Below are 19,615 nucleotides of genomic sequence, written 5' to 3' on the forward strand. Positions count from 1 at the left end.
TATCTACTTCTTTTTCCCTCTCATTCACTATTGGGAACTAAAAAAAAAATCGGTATCACTCCCCCCCCCCTGCACTTTTTAAAAATAGAATTTGATGAAATTTGCAGACTATGTCATTCCTTCTATACACACGAATCCTGTCAAATTTTAGAAATTTGCAGTGGTTTCCCCAACAAGAGCAGGTGTTACAGTTTTGGAGTCTACTCCAATTCCCCCACTTTCACAATAGGGAAACAAATAAAGAATGGCTAACACTTCCTCCATTTTGACAGAAGTGGATAAAATTTGCAGGCAAAGTACTCCCCACTCCTCTCCATTGGATAAATCCTGACTTAATAATAGGCAAATAGGTCCAAGGGCTTTTACACTGGACACCTCTAAAATGTGTCCCCCACCCCCCAAAAAGCAGCTGCATGTTCCCTTTTTATTTTTCAGCAGAATTGGATGAGAATTCCAGGCAATAATTGGTGATAAGAATCCTACCAAATCTCAGAAAGATAGCTGCAGTGGTTTCCCCGTGATTATTGAAGGGATTATTAAAGTTTTAGTGGGCAACTGCTCTGAAAACTGGGTGTGAGAGAGGTGCCTCTGGATAAGAAACTTACCTACCTGCAGACAAATAGACCCAGGAGCTTTTGTGCTAGACATTTTTAACATTGATTTGCTGGTGGGAGCTACGGAGGATTTGCTTTCCAGGTACAAGCATTCTCTCTGATTAGCTGGGCCTGTCTGTCACAGTGGAGCTCTCCCTCTGTTCCGGTGTTCGGTCCTCCTTCCCCATCATCTGACCCTGATATGGTCCTAAATACCTGAAAGCCTGCCTCCTTCCCTACAGATCCCCTCAGGTGTTATGTTCATCAAAAGGGGACCCTAATGGCTGTTCCACCCTCCTCAGACAGTGTAGTTGTGGTCCAGGAGAAGGCATTCTCTGTGGCAGCCCCTATGTTGTAGAACAGCGCTGTGTCTGGCATCTTCATATACAGTGGTACCTTGGTTCTCAAACGCCTTGGTACTCAAACAACTTGGAACCCAAACACTGCAAACCCTGAAGTAAGTGTTCCGGTTTGCGAATGATTTTCTGAAGCTGAACATGCTCCTTTTTGAGTGTTATGCTGACGATTTGAGTGTCACGCTTCCGTTTTGAGTGTTACACCGAGGACTGTCTGTTTTTGCTATTTATTTTGCGTTTTTGTTTTTGCAGCTCTTTTTTTGTTTTTGTGACTGTGTGGAACCCAGTTCAGCTACTGATTGATTGATTGATTGTGTGACTTTGTGTACAGTGGTACCTCTAGATACGAACAGGATCCATTCTGGAGCCCTGTTCACATCTAGAGGTAAACGTAACTAGTGACGGCACATCTGTGCACGTGCACGTCGCTTTTCGCTGCTTCTGCGCATGCACGTGACGTCATTTTGAGCGTCTGTGCAAGCGCAAGCAGCAAAACCTGGAAGTAACACTCTCTGTTACTTCCAGGTTGCCGAGGAGCGCAACTCGAACGCGCTCAATTCGAAGCGTATTTAACCCGAGGTATGACTGTACATTGTTTATTGCTTTCATTTTATGGATCAATGGTCTCGTTAGATAGTAAAATTCATGTTAAATTGCTGGAACGGATTAATCCATTTTGCATTACTTTCTATGGGAAAGCGCGCCTTGGTTTTGGAACGCTTTGGTTTTGGAACGGACTTCCGGAACAGATTAAGTTTGAGAACCAAGGTACCACTGTATAGGTTTTGGTGAATGCTGAAGACATACCTCTTTACCCTGGCTTTTAACACCCAAGATACATATTTTTAGGACTCACCTCATTTCTGTAACTTGTTTGTGCTTTAATTGTTGTAACCCACTCTGGGACCTTTGGGTGAATGACAGGTATGTTCGCTTTTAGGAGATGCTTGTCTGCAGCATTTTTTAAAATATCTGCATCATCAAGGCACCACAAAGCACTTCAAGGGTCCCTGCTTCAAATCATGCCATCTTGCAGAGACCCAGCTTTGCCTCTGACCAACCCCAGTTCTTTCTGCAGTATCCCACTTCACTCTGGGACTCACCTTTATCTAATGCGTTCTCCTGCTCTGATGCATAAGTCAAATATTCATAGGAGGGGGTTGGGTGACTTGCTGGCAACAGATCAAAATTAAGCAAAGATTTCATAAGCGGATGCAGTCCAGTTTTAATATGGAGGAAAGTGTTCAAAATGCCATGTAGCTTAGATGATTTCACCATACAGTGGTACCTCAGGTTAAGTACTTAATTCGTTCCGGAGGTCCATTCTTAACCTGAAACTGTTCTTAACCTGAAGCACCACTTTAGCTAATGGGGCCTCCCACTGCCGCCACGCCGCCGGAGCACAATTTCTGTTCTCATCCTGAAGCAAAGTTCTTAGCCCGAAGCACTATTTCTGGGTTAGTGCAGTCTGTAACCTGAAGCGTATGTAACCCGAGGTACCACTGTATTTCAAAACATTATTCCTTAGATTGAGAAAACCTATTTTATCTTCCACAGTTTTAATGCTTTTTCGGCAGTGTTACACCCATCGAGTTCAAAAGAACTTATTCTCAGTTAAGTAAGCATAACATTGCAGCCATCTGGTGCAACCCTTCACATGTTTACTTATAAATATCTCTCAGTGCATTCAATGGGGCTCGCCCCTAGATAGGATCGCAATCTGAAATCTAACACCCACAAGTTGGTTGGTTTCTCCCCACTGGCATGGCCTAAATACAAGTTGTGACATAGAAAATGAAGCATGCAAATTCCTCCTGCCTGGGCCCTGTGGAGAGCCCATATATCATATTCCATAAACCTTTTGTTGTGAAAAATGCAGGGGGGAGGGGAACATTCAAAATGTCATTCCCACATTGTCCTTTCTGAGGTACCAAGTTGCTTTGAATCTTCATGAGCTGCTGCTCCATCCTTGGCGAGGTTTACGCCATCTTCTTATTCTCTGCTGTGCCACAGACTGAATAGTGGAATTCCAGAAGAAGTTTTGACAGTTTCTTGGGCCTATCGAGAGTGATGAAATGTCCACATTTCTCCAGTATATGCACTTGGGAGGCAGGGATGGCTTTGGCTAACATTTCTGCCCCGGAAGGATCCATCACCTAAACAACAAAACAATGTGTGCATTGTTTCAATTTTTTTTCTTAATAATTTTTTATTTATTTAACATAATTGTTACAAAATATAAGCAAAATATTGCAAATACATACATACATAAATATATATTTCAAATATGCACATATATATGAAAAAAGGAACAAAAGAGAAAAGAAGAAGAAAAGGTAAAAGAGGAAGAAAAAATAAAGAGAAAGGAAGAAGAAAAGTTGGAAGAGTTTCTTCCAAATTTATTCTACAAATATCTCAATATGAAAATAATAATAAAATTTCACTGATTGACTTCCAGGGCTTACACTGCACTTCCTATATACATTTCAAGCAAGATTGTATCTGTTATTCCGTATTTTTCCCGTACAATCTCACACAAATATTCTAATCAATAATAAATTATTATTATTATTACCAAAGCACACTACAGGAGACCAGTTCAGGACCATTTCATGAACATTTCTCTCAATTTGTTACATCCGTCTAACTCTACCTACAAATACATCTTGCTTTGTCTATTCCTTATGTTTACACTTCCAGAATTTATTGGACACAGTCCATACATCTTTGCTAATTTATTTGGCATTAAATACCACCTGTATAGCATTTTCATAATTTTTTTTCCTTTAAAGTAAAACGGGCTGTAAATTTCATATCCGCTCTCCACAGTTTTTCCCCATGAGGCTGTGTCAATATGATGACCTAAATCTTTAGCCCAGTGTACCCTTGCTGATTTAACCAGTTAGCTTACCTTGTCCTCCCTTCCCCAGATGATTTGCGCTGGAGCCCTGATCTTGCTCATGCCGTCATGTTTACACTTCCAGAATTTATTGGACACAGTCCATACATCTTTGCTAATTTATTTGGCATTAAATACCACCTGTATAGCATTTTCATAATTTTTTTTCCTTTAAAGTAAAACGGGCTGTAAATTTCATATCCGCTCTCCACAGTTTTTCCCCATGAGGCTGTGTCAATATGATGACCTAAATCTTTAGCCCAGTGTACCCTTGCTGATTTAACCAGTTAGCTTACCTTGTCCTCCCTTCCCCAGATGATTTGCGCTGGAGCCCTGATCTTGCTCATGCTGTCATGCAAGCGGTACCTGGACTCCTTGCTGGACATGTCTAAAAAGCCTTTTCCAAGAAAGAAGCAGAGTCAGGCCTGTTTCTGTGGCCGTTTTACCTGTTGCGCATTTCCAGGCTTGTTGCCCTGAAGTTAGGTGTGCGTCTGTTTTGCAGCAGAAGAGAAACCCAGAAGCCCAACAACCATATTGAATCATCAGATGGTCACTTTGCATGTCTTCTTAGAAACACAGGACCAGCCCCACACATGAAAAAGTGTGTACTATCTTAATGCTGTGTGCATTGCCCCCCTGGTCTGTTTATTGTTGGTGGGAAAATGCAGATAAGCACCCTTCTTTAGAGATTGCTACAGACATAAAATGTGATATGTGATGCAGTCCTGACACTTTTCTGTGACGAAGCAAAGGAGTGCCTAAAGTCAGCAGGCCTGAAGCCCCTGTGCCCCCTTCTCCCCACAGCTGTTGCTGGACTACAGTTCCTATTATCCCTTATAATTGGCCGTGCTCGCTGAGGCTGATGGAAGTTGGAGTATTGTTATGTACTGAAGTTCTCACCCTGGGCCAGCAGGGGGATACTGTAGATAGTTATGCAAATAAGGGATTTTAAGTGACGTTCAGTGATTGGATAGTTTTAGAAAATTGTTACAGTTACGTTGTACTGGAGCTCTATATAAGCAGGCTGACTAAACCCTTCAGTTCAGTTCTGTTCTGGCCTCTGAATAAACAAGAACTGTTTGAAGAATCGCTGTGTCGTCTGATATGTTCACCCACAACTTAACAAGTATTAATGACATCTGGAGACGTATGGCTTTTTTTGTTTTCGTTTTGTAATATTTGGGTTTATTTACAAATGCGCAAGGTGGGACAGATTTTGGTCTTTCAAATTTCAGCAGAGCCATGTACAAGGTCAAAAATCCCCGCCCCACACCTCTCACCTTCTGTTCTGCTCTGTTCCCCCTAGGCTTGGCACCCGGTGCGGCAGAACCGGTTGCACTGCCCTAAATCTGCCTCTGCGCAAGGCCACATTCACGCTATACATTTAAAGAACTCTTAGGCCACTTTCACAGTCATGGCTTCCCCTTACAGAATCCTGGGAACTGTAATTTGTTAAGGGTGCAATGGAATCTGGTCGATTACAGCAAGTGGGGCACTGACATCCACCTCAATCTGTGAGGGTGGAAGTTTTTTTTTTATAAATTGTGTGTGAATAAAGGTGTTACGATAATATTAAAGGTATTCTTTCAATACAGTTGGTTTCAGGCTCCCCAAACTATCAAACAACAACATGCATTTTCCTAATGTTCAGGGATATGCTGAATCTCTTACAGAATATATGTGATTTACTAAGATGTTTTTAAGTCACAGGAATGGTCTGTGCGAATCAAACATGATCTCATTTTATAATTGCTTATATATTTAGTATGTTTGATGGGTCTGAATGCTGATATGAATGGACATGAATGTCTGAAGTATGAATGAGAACCAGATAGTTGGGCTCTGAAGAATCAAGGATAAAGACGTTATTGAATTACAGATATAGAACTGATTAAATTAATTGTGTCATTTGGTCTTTCTTGAAAACGCTCTGATAAAGGTAAAAAGGAACCTAACTCTGTTTTTCATGACAAATCTGCCTTCTTCCTTACAACCAGCCCAGAGGGTGGCACCCGCTATCAGCTTCCTTCACCTTAAGTCTTAGCACTGTCCTTGTAGAACTCAAGCAGGGAGGAGGGAAGGGGCAAAACTAGAATTAGTTGATTGGTTGGCTCTGGCTCCACCTACTGTTGGCCTCCTGACTAACACTCTATTTATCCCAACAGACACCACTCTCTACTGACTTCACAGACCTACAACTTGCAGCATCCTTAACCAACTACAGTTCCCAGGAGTTTCCCCTGACTGTTAAACATGGTACAAGAGTGCTTTAACTGCATGGTGCGGATGCAAGCTAAGCTGAGCCTAGATGCAGCCAGACTGCTTCAAGCAGCAAATTTGCTGCCTCAGGACAACAGCTTCCATATTGGCGAACTAACAGGGAGGATAAGAGGAGATATGGTACAAAAAGTGAATAAGGAGTGGGCTATCTTTAAGGAATACAGTGGTACCTCAGGTTAAGTACTTAATTCGTTCTGGAGGTCCGTACTTAACCTGAAACTGTTCTTAACCTGGGGTACCACTTCCGGTAATGGGGCCTCTTGCTGCCGCCACACTACCGGAGCACAATTTCTGTTCTCATCCTGAAGCAAAGTTCTTAACCCGAGGTAATATTTCTGGGTTAGCGGAGTCTGTAACCTGAAGTGTATGTAACCTGAAGCGTATGTAACCCGAGGTACCACTGTACATCAAAATTTATGTGGAAAAAGACAGATATTGAGTGAATCCAGAAAATGATTAGAGTGAAAGGAGAGTAAAGTCAAGACAGAAGAAGAGATTAAAGAAATAATGAAATGCGTTTAAGCTAGTTGGAAAAATAAAGTAGCGTAACAAGAACGGCTGGAAGTCAAGTCACTTGGTGGGTGTCCGTGTGGGGTAGGTGTGTAGGTATGTTGATATGTATAGCATAGGTAGGTATTTTATAGAGTAACGTAGGTATGTTTTATGTTATGAAAATAAGGTAGTGTGTTGTGTATGTGCATTGTGTAAATGTATATGTATGTGTTTTATATGTTAATAAAATTTAAATATATTTAAAAAAACCAAAACACAAGACAACACCTGGGCTCGGCTGCATATCTTTGTTCCATCTAGCATATTGATAGGAAACCAGGATCAGCCTCTGTGAAAATCCCCAGGCAGAGCGTAGGCAATGCTATTGAACTTACATTTTAAGAAGAAAGACTTGTGTGGCCTCCTGTCTTCCAGATATCCCTTTAGGAGCTAAGGGGACGAAGAAAAAAAAAGAAAAGTAAGACGGCCTGGAAAGGTTGGCAACCCCTGTAGACAAAAGTGAGCTACATGCACCAATGGTCTGGCCAAAATAGGGCAGCTTCCGCATGTTCCAAGCCAAACCTCAACACATGCAACTTTTAAGTCCGACTGCACTTGCCCCCTTTTCCTGCCATTTCACTGTTTATATTGTCTTCAGGAAGAGATCTATCCTCTGTAAATCATCATGCAGATTGATGGCACTATATAATGAATGGATGGATGAAGTTTCCAGTGCAGTTCCTTCGGAGAAAGGGATGTGGGAGCTCTCTCCTAATTAGAAGCAGAGAAATGTAGTCTTGTGAGGGATCCCAAGGGTGGCCTGGAGTGGCTGGGGCAGCCCAGCTAGATGGGTGAGGTAGAATGAAGAAGAAGAAGAAGAAGTCCAACTCTCTGCAATACACCAATCACAGCTAAAAATCATAGATTCATAGAATTGTGGAGTTGGAAGAGACCCTGAGGATCATCTAGCAGTCAGGGACCGTGCTGAGGAGGGCTGCACTGAGGAAGAATGGTGGGAGCCTCCCCCTCCCCCCTCCTCCTCCCCTGATCCTGAATTTTCCCAGGAGCAGGAGGACAGTATAGATTTGGAACCGTGGTTTGCAGAAGGGCATAGTTCAGAAGGCAGAAGCTGGGAAATACTGAATGGGGAACAGCTAGCAGAAGAAACACTAGAAGAGAGAGAGTTAACAGATTCAGTCTCTGGATCCACCCCCCTTCCCCAAAGACACAGAGAGCTCAGAAAGTGTCAGAACAGAAAGCGCAGAGACTACAGACTCAGATTACAAGATGTGGGAGTGACATGGATTAATATGGACGGAGAGGGGGAGTGACCTTTTCTGGGAGCACCGCCATTCTGGTTAGATGCTTTCTTTTGCCCTTCTCTGTGTTTATTAAAGAAACTAACTGGTAAGAATTCCTTTCATTTGATCTGCTCATTTATGGCCACAGGGGTGGGGGGAGCCGGTTCCCTGAACCCTGACACTAGCCCAACCCCCTGCAGTTCAGTAATATGCAGCTGTCCCATATGGGGATCGAATCTGCAACCTTGGTGTTAACAACACCACGCTCTAACCAACTGAGCTTAAGAATCCCTGACAAATGAAAAGTTGCAAGTTCACCAAACACAGTCCATTTACCCAGCCTTCTGTTTCAGATTTCATCTCGTGCCTCTCCTGCCTGTACCACCAAACGCTGCAGAAGACAGGCGGGCAGGCAGGTGGACAAGCTTGCCAAGGTCTGGGACATTGCTACAAACTATTAGGCCAGAGCCCTACAATTTTTCAGGGCGCTACCTCTTCACCTGCATGTTTGTACTGCTGGGATGGTATAAGCCAAGTCTGAGCAAACTTTCTCCCTGTTTTACGGTCAAAGGAACCAGAGGGTTGCTGTGTGAGTTGGTAGATTTCCGCAGCTCCTTCAAACGTTTGATGAACTCATTATCTGCTGCATACCGTAGGCCTAAAGAGTTGGGAGAAAATGTGCGGCTTAGAAATGTAGTTACTGGTCAACCGGTTGCTATAAATGGGAGATCTGGTACCACAGAACAGTGCTGAAAGTCCGCAATAGCCTTTGCCAACCTGGCCCCATCTAGATGTTGTTGGACCACAACTCCCATCAGCCCCAGGCAGTAAGAGCATGCTGGCAAGGCCTGATGGGAGTTGTAGTGCAGCAAATATCTGCAAGGCCAAGTTGGTAACAGCTGGAATAGAAGTTGGGACTGGAGTGAGCTAATGGAACAAGGAATATTGCGGGTGGCTACCTCAATAGTCCTAGCACAGTTGCCAAACGTGGTACACTATTGATATTAACGTATGTGTTAGGATAATAATTTCAAATTTATATAAGACTGTATGGGTTAGGTTCCTCCCCGTATATTGTATATATTTGTATACAGTGGTACCTCGGTTTTCGAAAGCACCTCAGAAATCAAACGGCTTCCGTTGAGTGTTTCTCAATTTTCTCAGTTAAATTTGCAGACCTCCCTTTGTGCCTCAGTTTTTGAACGTTTCAGAAGTCGAACAGTCTTCCAGAGCGGATGACGTTAGAAAACCGAGGTACCACTGTGTCTGTCTGTGAAGAGAAACTACTCTCTGAGCAGCACTGAGAACGATACACTGTACAGTGGAACCTTGGGTTGCAAATGTGATCTGTGCGGAAGGTACGTTCTCAACCTGCAGTGCTGCGTCTGCGCACGTGTGTGATGCGATTTGGCGCTTCTGCGCATGTGCAAAACGTGATGGCTGAAACCCAGAAGTAATCCGTTCTGGTACTTCCGGGTTTTGGCGCATCCATAACCTGAAAACGCATAACCTGAAGCGTCTGTAACCCGAGGTACCACTGTACCTTTTGAACACATTCAAAGCACATTTTTCCACCTCAGATAATTCTGGGCATGGTAGTTTGTTATGTGTTGCTGGCAACAGGAACTCTGTGAGGGATAAACTGCAGTGCCCAAGATTCTTTGAGGGGAAGAATGTGCCTTAATAGTATAGGGCTAGTTTCCATATACACTCACACAATCCTCTCTGTCCTTCAGTCAGAAAAGCAAGAGGCAATCATCAGTGTTCAAGGACAAATTGCAGCCAGGAATCTGGGATGCAAAGCAAGGCTGGTGAGAGGGTGTGACCAGGGGAGAGTTTGGAGGATGAAATAGAGAGGCCTAGGGGTTGTGGGTAGTGATGTATGGAAGTGAGAACTGGACCATAAAGAAGGCTGATCGCCGAAGAATTGATGATTCTGAATTATGGTGCCGGAGGAGACTCTTGAGAGTCCCATGGACTGCAAGAAGATCAAACCTCTCCATTCTTAAGGAAATCAGCCCTGAGTGCTCACTGGAAGGACAGATCCTGAAGCTGAGGCTCCAATACTTTGGCCACCTCATGAGAAGAGAAGACTCCCTGGAAAAGACCCTGATGTTGGGAAAGATTGAGGGCACAAGTAGAAGGAGATGGTTGGACAGTGTTCTCGAAGCTACCAGCATGAGTTTGACCAAACTGCGGGAGGCAGTGGAAGACAGGAGTGCCTGGCATGCTCTGGGCCATGGGGTCAAGAAGAGTCGGACACGACTAAACGACTAAACAACAACAAAGGGGTTGTGGGGGGTGGGGTTGCATCTGGTCCTCCGGTCTGACATTCCCCACCCCTGCCTCAGACACTTACCAGGTGGGCAAAGGAGAGACAAGCGAGAGACATCAGATGGATACTGAGCCGCATAAATACCAGCAATTGTTCCACCCATGGACATGCCAACCAGGTGGAAAGGCTTTTGGTTCAGGCCAATGCACTCAACAAACTGAAAGAAGAAGCATGAGGTTAAGCTGGATGTTAAAGGTGCCCATACTGCTTTAGCCACTTCCGCCCTTCAGCGGAGGTGGGGTTGCGGGCTTCACGGCCCCACCACACGCGCCACACGCCCCATCGCAGCTCCCGTGCGATTGGGGGGGGGATTCCCGGCCATGTCACCACCTGGCCATCCAATCGGCTGGCTCTGGGGGCATGGCCTGCCCTATTTAAGGCAGGACGTGGCCGGGGATCTCCCTCTTTGCCACTCCGCAGCTGTTTGGCTTTCCCACCCTCCCGCCCTTTAAGGTTTTGTCTTTGACCTTGCTATGGACCTTGGTTGGTCGCCGTTGAGGGGCCTGGAAGGAATTTTTCCAGTTGGCAAATTGGCACCAGCCACTTGGTTTTCGCCTACCTTGTAGCAAATCGTCACAACTTTCTGGGTATTGGTGGTTAGGCATTAGTATAGTTCTGTAGATGGAAGAGGGGAGGTAACGCCATCACCTGACCCCATATGGAAGAGTAGTCCAATAAAGGATTCTGGGGGGTGTGGCCCTGTCCGAAGCCTAAGGAGGTTAGGGCCTAAGGCACACCCCCTATCAGTGACCCCGGGGGAGTTTCTAGTTGATGTGCATCAGCAGGACTCCCCCTACTGATGGTTAACCCTTCCTGGACTTCAAGCGGACGGGCTGAAGTCGGATATAGTCGGTTAGGACCAATGCCTAAGCCAATACCGCTCATCACCTGTAACCAATAAAGCTGTGGTCTTGTTTAGCCTATTAACCTTAATAATTGTGTCGTGCGTCATTATTTCCACCTGGTAGGGGCAGGAACTCGCCATGCAAAGGGAATTTCCCAAGCAAGTCCCTAGCTGCTGCCAATCATTCCTACTTTGGATTCTCTTTAAAATAATAGTCAGCAGAGGCTGTGGAGCAGGAAGGTTTTCAAGGAAAGCTGAGCCCAGGAGACATCACCTTCCGCAAGAATGGGAAAGTTGCAATGCACCCTGCTGGTGAGTGATTGCAAAACCAGTTCCTTGGCTCCAGCTTAAGCAACTGGAGCCAAGGCAATCTCCATACTTCAGCGACAGTGACGCCCTTACCAGTCCAGAACCACTTGCTTGCCAGCCTTACCTGGTGTATCATTTTCGCTTGGTTTACTGCCGTGTAACTTTCTGCCAGCAAGCGAGTGGTTTCTCCGTGGCCTGGCATGTCAAGGCAGACCACGTGGAGGTCCTTTGGAAAGAGCTGGGGAAAGATGGCATCGGAAATGAGACCGAGAATTCAAAGCAACCATAACTGGGCTGGTCATTATCGAAGGGGTGGAGTGCTTGGTGTGCCCAAATAAATACCATTACACCCTTCTTTAGCCTATGGTATAAAGTAACATATACAGTGAGAAAATGTTTGAGTGTATTATGGAGTGGGTAGATAGGATTAAGTTAAAAAGGCAGAGCTGCAATGCCTGAGATGCAAGATGATGCAAACAATAAGATTTACTACTTGGTCATCCACTCCCTCTTTATGATATGGTCCCTTTTCCCCCCTGGAGCATGAGGTGGTTTGGCAGCTGAACGCCAGACCTTAAATCTAATTCAACAACCATGCCTCTCCCAATCCAGGAGCAGCCAATGTGATGCCTTCAGGTTGTTACTGGATTACAACTCCCATCACAGGAACATTAGAAGGGAACATCTAATCCAGCATGCTGTTCTCACAGTGGCCAACCACATGGCTTATGGGACCATCCGTGACTATTGGCCATGGGGTGTGCAGGAGTTGTAGCGCAACAGCAGCTGGGGGGACACCAGCATGTCTTCCTTTGCTAGACCAACAAGCCTGGCCTCACAGCTGTACAATTTTGGACCAGGTAGGGACGCAGGTGGCGCTGTGGGTTAAACCACAGAGCCTAGGACTTGCCAATCAGAAGTTCGGCGGTTCGAATCCCTGCGACGGGGTGAGCTCCCATTGCTTGGTCCCTGCTCCTGCCAACCTAGCAGTTCGAAAGCACGTCAAAGTGCAAGTAGATAAATAGGTACCGCTCCGGCGGGAAGGCAAACGGCATTTCCGTGTGCTGCTCTGGTTCGCCAGAAGCAGCTTAGTCATGCTGGCCACATGACCCGGAAGCTGTACGTCGGCTCCCTCGGCCAATAAAGCGAGATGAGCTCCGCAACCACAGAGTCAGTCACGACTGGACCTAATGGTCAGGGGTCCCTTTACCTTTACCTATGGCATCTTAACACATTGAATCAGAGGTAGGGAAACTACGGCTCCTCCAGATGTTGCTCTCACCCGTTCCATTGGCCACTGCAGCTGGTGCTGATGGGAGTTGGAGTCCAACAGCATCTGGAGGGCCACATGATGCCCCCAACCCCTGCACTACAGAAAGGTGAGGATGCTGTGTGTCCTTAGGGCAGCTGCTCACACTTTACGTCTCATCGGGGAAACTCTTGCCTTTTCGACAATGGCTTGGGGAGAAAAATGCCCCAAGTCAAATGCTGAAGGTGTAAAAGTTGGGTACGCTTGGTCATTTCCAACCCTCTCAGGGAAGGCACAAAAGAGACATCAAAGATGCCCGATTGGAAAAATGGAAACCTACTTTGATGGTGTCTAGCCACATATCTTTGTTGAATGAGAAGCCATGAAGCATCAGCACCGATGGCTGGGAGCCTGGCTTCCCTCGGCAGAAGTAACAGAACCTGTAGCCCTCATGTTCAACGAATTTCACCTTCATGCCCCTCTTCAGACGCTTGCACCTAAAAGCACAGAGAGAAGCAAGATGAAGAGACTGGTGGTTCTTCAGAGGAAGCACTTCAAGTTAAAGCGAGGAGCGGAAGGAGCCGCCTAACTCTACCATGAGGAGAAATTAGTTTTGGTTCGCATTAAAATGCCAACCGGCCTAACTTGTACTTCCTGTACCAATATGGAATTGAGTTGGAAGGTCATCTGGTCCAAACCAGATGGAGGAATCACAGTTAAAGAATCCCTTCTTAGTTCATATGTTTACTGTTCTGGCCAAAGATGATGGCAAATTTCTAATAAGCCATAGTTGTTGGCATCTGTCTGTGTCGAGAGACCATGGAGTGTCCAACCACTACGTTAGCAGCACCAAAGTGACACGCCTGGGGCAACAGACCTGGGCAGAGTGTACAGAGGTCCTGGGCTGCCCAGACAAGACCCTCCTCTCGTCCTCGCTGATGTGGTCCAAAAGAAAGCAGAGCAATATGTTTGGCTGGAAGAGTTGCTGGAAGGAGGCATGCAAAGCACCATCCAACCATCTTAGGGACTCCACACTTGTGTAGGGTTCACTCCTTAGCCTTTTCTTCTCCGAAATATATTCCCCAAGGCAAGGGGTAGGGGTAGGATTCAGAGCCAAGGATGAGGGACTCCTGTGTGATCTCTCATCCAGGTTTTATGTAAGACCATGCACGCTGATGCTCGCCTCTCTTTGACCAAGGCATTACAAGTCACCCCATATATCTCCCTAGGTAACTACTTACCTGATCATGATCCTGAACAATAGTAAAGTCCAGTGGGAATACCGCCTATTAAAGATGGTTGAAAAGATACCCACAAAGAAGAATGCAATCAGCATCAGCATCTTGCCCAGAGTGAAATTCATGGCAACTAGTTAAGGTTCTCTTTATTTGCCTGCGTAGTAAACATTTAGACAACAACAGGAAAGATTAAAGGGGTACAGGTAATAAAAATTACAGCTCAAAATGTTGTCGCTGCTGCTGTTGCACCCTACCCGTCTGGCTGGGTTTCCCACTCTGGGCGGCTTACACCACATAAAAAATTGTAAAACATTAGACATTAAAAATTTCCTGATACAGGGCTGCTTTCAGATGCCTTCAAACTGAGGTTGAAACACATCTTAAGGGACAGCAGGTAAACAACTCAGTTTCCTTGCCCATAAAGTCCTATCTACTAATAGTGAATTCACTGAGTATCAAAATTGACGCAGCCAAAACATAAGAATAATATCATCCATGCACATCATCCGTGTAACCCCAGGCTTTGGAAAACACCAAGGCTTGCAGGGTGTGTGTGTGTGTGTGTGTGTGTGTGTGTGTGTGTGTGTTGGAGTAAAATAACAGGAAGCTGGGGGAATGGAAAAGGACACAGCTACCTGGCCAAAAGGCTGCATAGGACCAGCTCACCACAGTCCAACATTCTGTGGCAAGCCCACTTGTACTATCAAAGGGTTGTATCATCATTCTGTTGATGAAAGCCAATTTAATTCAGCAGAAGCACCTGTTAGCTAAATGGGATGGGTGGCTATTTTTGATGATGGGTGGCTATTTTTGATGATTTGCCTTCCCCTCTGCAGCCTCTGGTGCCACCTCCTATGTTGTTCCAAAGTGTCCACCAAGCCTCTAATCAAGAGTGGGCAATGGAGTCTGCAGGGTGTGTGTTTGTGTGTGAATATGCAGAAGCTGCCCTCCGTTCCTGATCCACTGATGCAAGCATCTGCTGGGTCAAAAACCTCCCTTCATGGGAGCAACACAACTGGACGCAACCCCAAGTCTGAGTGTTTTAATAAAAGCAAACTCGCTATGAACTGGAAGGTCCTATTTGGCCGTTGGCACAAACAAAGAGCCTGTTCGAAACTTTAAACTTAAACCTCATTCGGAATTCTGTGCATAAAGTTCTCTCCATTTAACTCTCTGTGTGCTTCAACTCTGATTGTGTGGGATGAATGGTTCTGTGCAATCAGGGTTAAGCCACATTGAGAAATAGGCAGCCAGCAGCTTCTGAAGGAACGGTATATGCATTCCAGTCACTGCCACTACGCCAACAGTTTATGCTACCCAGTAAGGATCTATTTCACCCCAAACTTAATGGTTTTTAGCCCAAGCATCTTGCATAAATCTCAGGGATATTTCCCAGCACTAGCAGAATTCCAGCAACTTATAAATACAATGGACAACAAACCTTCCTCTTGTACGCTGTACTGAGCTCAACAAAGTGTCCAAGGATGAGTTGTTCTACACAATGTACTACAATCAACGTTGTGTTATGATACAGGATTTACATCATCTCAGCAGGTTGATCCACCTGCCTCTTCCCACTGACATAGCCAACGTGCTTAGAGAGGCTGACAAATACATAAATGGCAATCTCACTCCCATTTCTGATATATGCTGAAACTTACCTGGGATGGGAAGTTGTGAGCTGTTCTCCAACCTCACTTTTTCACTGCTGTCACGGCTGTGGGCATCTGCATCTTGTAGAAGGCAGGAGGAGCTTGCAAAGTTGTAAACAATTTCTTCCCTAGGTCAGTGGAGGTGTTAAGATAATAATTTCTTCCGCCGACACCCTGCCAACGCCCTTTGATGCTACTGAATATTCCAGAGCCTGGTTCATATTGATGTCCGTCTCACTGTAAGACTGAAACCACCAGGAGTTTTGTCACCAAATGATTAGTGTCCCAGACTGATACATCCCTCAAACCAGCTTTGTTCCTGTCTTGGTTGACTCCAGAAGGATGGTCCCAGGGTCTGGTCTGAAGGCACCTTGCTGAAGCTAAACAGGTTCAAGTCTGGTCAGGGTTTGGATGGGCAACCCTATGGAAGCCACATGTACACTGCTTTGGGTACCATGAAGGAAGAAGAAAGGAAGGATATACATGAAAAAAGAAAGACCTCATCTCACTTCACAGAGAAATTAAGGTGACTGTTTTCTGGAACCAACTACCACTCATGTGAGAGAGCCAGTGTGGTGTAGTGGTTAAGAGCGGTTAATCTGGTGAACCGGGTTCGATTCCCCGCTCCTCCACATGCAGCTGCTGGGTGACCTTGGGCCAGTCACACTTCTCTGAAGTCTCTCAGCCCCACTCACCCCACAGAGTGTTTGTTGTGGGGGAGGAAGGGAAAGGAGAATGTTAACCGCTTTGAGACTCCTTCGGGTAGTGATAAAGCGGGATATCAAATCCAAACTCTTCTTCTTCTTCTTCATGTGAATGATAACTGCCTACCCTCCTGTCCCACACAATCAAGGGGTACTATGAGAAAAGCTATTAGTCCATCTTTCCCTTGGCCAAAATGGTTCAGTTACAGTAGATATGAGGAACCATATATTGCTGGACTATAGCTCCCAACAACTCGGACAACTGGTCATGCTGGCTGGGGCTGATAGGAGTTGGAGGCCACACATCCCCCCATCCTGGGTTAGAGGAAGCACCGTCCAATTTTTCGGGATGTCTCAAGTGCCCTAGAATGCCATCAGCATCAATTTCCTGTGGGATGTGTTCCAAGAGCATGCGCACATATGCATTGTTGTTGTTTAGTCGTTTAGTCATGTCCAACTCTTCATGACCCCATGGACCAGAGCACGCCAGGCACTCCTGTCTTCCATACATAATTTTATTTATGTCTGCCTTTCCACAGTTCAAATCATGGTTGAGGCAGCTTACAGCATGGAGAAAAATACAGAACTACAGCATAACAAAAGTAGTCAAAAACAATAAATAAAACAATACAAAATACCTAACCATACTGAACCATTTCCACATACATCAAAATCTAAAATAAAGACACAAAAACCCACCAGCAACAACCCCCTGCCAACAACACCCTCCAGCCAGAGAGTCTGTTCAGCAGCCTCAGCTTTCGTAGCTGGAGCCAGTCAAGGCCTCACCCTCCCAGGCCAGGTGGAAAAGGCCTGCAAGGCAGGGAACAGGTCTTCCGGGACTCACAGCCAAGATCTGCTGCTTTTGTAACCATTGACAAAGAAAAACAATGGATTACTTGTGTGTCACCGGAAATTTCTCACCACCCTTTTCTCATATGGTTGGAGCATATTTTTTTCCTTTCCCCTTTAAACAGAAAAATGCTTTTTTCAAAGACGAATGTTGTTTGTTCCCATTCCTCTGGATTTGTGTAAATGCACTAGTTGGCCAATTCAGGATCCCAAGTGGTGGATTTGGAGGGAGGGGGAAGGATATAATGTCACCCCTCAAAAAACACCACAGTGGTACCTCGGGTTAAGAACTTAATTCGTTATGGAGGTCTGTTCCTAACCTGAAACTGTTCTTAATCTGAGGTACCACTTTAGCTAATGGGGCCTCCCACTGCTGCCGCACGATTTCTGTTCTCATCCTGAAGCAAAGTTCTTAACCCGAGGTACTATTTCTGGGTCAGCGGAGTCTGTAACCTGAAGCGTATGTAACCCAAGGTACCACTGTACTACTAATCCTCCTACTCCTCCTACTCCTGAGGCCCTAATTCCACTAATCATTCCAGGATACTTTAAAGTAGGGGAGTAAACCACAAGCCTGGGGAGTTGTCAGGAACTGGTGTCAAGCGTAGGTCGTCAATCAAAGAATATACGGTGTCAGTGAAGTTAACACTTTATTCAAAGAAACCAAAACAGTGCAGCCTTAGTGATCCCAACAACTCTTCCCAGCAGGTCTTGTCCCAATGAGGCAGCTGCGAGAACTGAAGGTCCCCATCTTCCCACCGCTTGCTAAGGCACCTCCTCTCCAGGGTCTTTCTTAAGCAGTTGCAAACCCCCTCTGTTCTGCCCTCTTCATTTCTCTGTATGTCCTAGGAGACCAGGTGGAGGGGAGCTGGTTGCAGCAGGAGGGGGAGACTCCCTGGCTTCTTCAGCAGCCTACCTCTCTGTCTCCTGGCCCCGCACCCCTCCAGCCTCCGCTTCTGCCTCAGAGTTTGAACTGCCCTCTACCACAGACTCTTCCTGCTCACCAAACCCTGTGACCTCATCTGCTTCTGACACTTCTCTCAGTCTGCTCCCTCTGACCACTCACCGTCGCCCCACCACCAGTCCCCTGGTTCTGAGACTTCTTCCCCTGGGGGTTCCCCAGCTGGTGTCTCCCTCCACTCCTCTACATCCAGCCAGTCCATGACAGGAGATGAATGCAGCCCTCCAAGTTTCCCAGTCCAGCCCTCCGTACTCTCTCCAAGTCAATCCCCATCACTAGGTCACAGCCCTGCTGCATGCCCTCATTGGATTCTATGCCCTTGATCCGGGAATACAGAAAAACCTGCTTTTGCTTGACCAGGACATAAACTATTGTACAAAGGGAAAAGTCACATCTGTTGCTCCACTCACTCATTGCGCCTGAAGTGAGCAAGTGAGGTCCTTGGGCTGAAAAAATGCTCCTTTCCCCTTGCTTTAAACTTCAAGCCTAGTATCATCTTTCCCTTTCTCTTCATAGGACTAAAAAGCTCCTTTTCTTTTCTTTTCTTTTGTGGAAAAAAATATCTTTATTGAAATTCATTAATGTCATTACAGATTTAACTTCACGCATACACATACATACAAAGAAAATATATATTCTTAAATTAATTTACCATAAGGTGTTAATTTAAACTTCTAGTTCCGCTTAGATTTCAACTAAGCTAAGATCAAATAATGTGACATAAAATAAAGTAACCGATAACAAAATAAAGTAAAATAAAATAAATGTAGACTTCCCATCATTTCCGATATTGTTGACCTTTATGATTTTGAATGTACTTATAATTATTACCTTACATTTAATATACTTTCTAACACTTTCGTACAACATCTTGTACCGATTTTTATTTATTTCTTAATATTTTACGTACACAAGGGTCATTCAAACACTACCATAGATAATATGTCGCTGTTGTTTTTTGTATCTCTTAAACATTTCCCATTTTTGAGAAAATGATTGTTTTGTGTTACCTCTTAACCTATCTGTTAATTGAGCCATTTCCACATAGTCTAATAATTTATTTTGCCATTCCGTTAGTGTTGGTATCTTTTCCCCCTTCCAATTAGATGCTATTAATAGATGGGCGGCCGCTGTTGCATATAAAAAGATTTCTCTTATATTTTTCAGGATATCTCTGCCTAAAATTCCCAACAGAAAAGCTTCTGGTTTCTTTAAGAATGTTAATTTAAACATTTCAGTTTCCTTTTTCTCAATGGATTACTCAGCAGTGGATAAGGCCTAGAAGCGCTTTCATAATTGTTTAAACTTTTCTTTTCTTTTTTTCAAATAATTTTTATTAACAGGCCAATCAAATCACATTAATTCCAAATCACATTAATTCCAAATTACACAGCCAAATTTTTAATTTTTTGTTGGGGGTACCCATGTTTCGAGCTCAGAAAGGGATCCAATCATCTCTCTTGCTGCTGCTTTAATGTACACAGTTCTGTCAAAATAGTATTCACAGTTCTGTTCAATCTTCTCTTTGTTATTTTCCTCATCTTGTTGTT

At 44.9% G+C, this 19,615-nt stretch overlaps 1 protein-coding gene across 4 annotated transcripts; it reads right to left on the minus strand.

The window, feature by feature from the left end:
- Positions 1 to 2,588: 2,588 nt before the first annotated feature.
- Positions 2,589 to 15,699, minus strand: LOC310757098 (monoacylglycerol lipase ABHD6-like). Of its 4 annotated transcripts, none has more exons than XM_083602251.1 (9): positions 15,558 to 15,699; positions 13,900 to 14,050; positions 12,999 to 13,155; positions 11,534 to 11,647; positions 10,281 to 10,413; positions 8,422 to 8,579; positions 7,016 to 7,070; positions 4,145 to 4,245; positions 2,589 to 3,105 (listed from the first exon to the last, which is right to left on the minus strand). In XM_083602251.1, the coding sequence occupies exons 2-9, from the start codon at positions 14,019 to 14,021 to the stop codon at positions 2,929 to 2,931; spliced, it is 1,017 nt and encodes a 338-aa protein (XP_083458377.1). In that variant the 5' UTR covers positions 14,022 to 14,050; positions 15,558 to 15,699; the 3' UTR covers positions 2,589 to 2,928. The 4 variants fall into 4 exon arrangements, with proteins under 4 accessions (XP_083458377.1, XP_083458378.1, XP_083458379.1 ...); XM_083602252.1 differs by having other exon boundaries at positions 13,900 to 14,040; positions 15,554 to 15,685; XM_083602253.1 differs by having other exon boundaries at positions 13,900 to 13,944; positions 15,558 to 15,672.
- Between the last annotated feature and the right edge of the window lie 3,916 nt (positions 15,700 to 19,615).

Source organism: Podarcis filfolensis (assembly GCF_964270895.1).
Source record: "Podarcis filfolensis genome assembly, chromosome: 2".
NCBI classification, from domain to species: domain Eukaryota; kingdom Metazoa; phylum Chordata; class Lepidosauria; order Squamata; family Lacertidae; genus Podarcis; species Podarcis filfolensis.

Bases quoted from the DNA above. Each gene is read 5' to 3' on its own strand.
- LOC310757098 (XM_083602251.1), bottom strand. From the start codon at position 14,021: ATGAATTTCACTCTGGGCAAGATGCTGATGCTGATTGCATTCTTCTTT. The intron at 10,414-11,533 runs GTAAGGCTGGCA...TTCTTCTTTCAG, and splicing joins AAGCGAAAATGATACACCAG to TTTGTTGAGTGCATTGGCCT. The intron at 7,071-8,421 runs GTGAAGAGGTAG...TCGTCCCCTTAG, and splicing joins CCAGCAGTACAAACATGCAG to CTCCTAAAGGGATATCTGGA.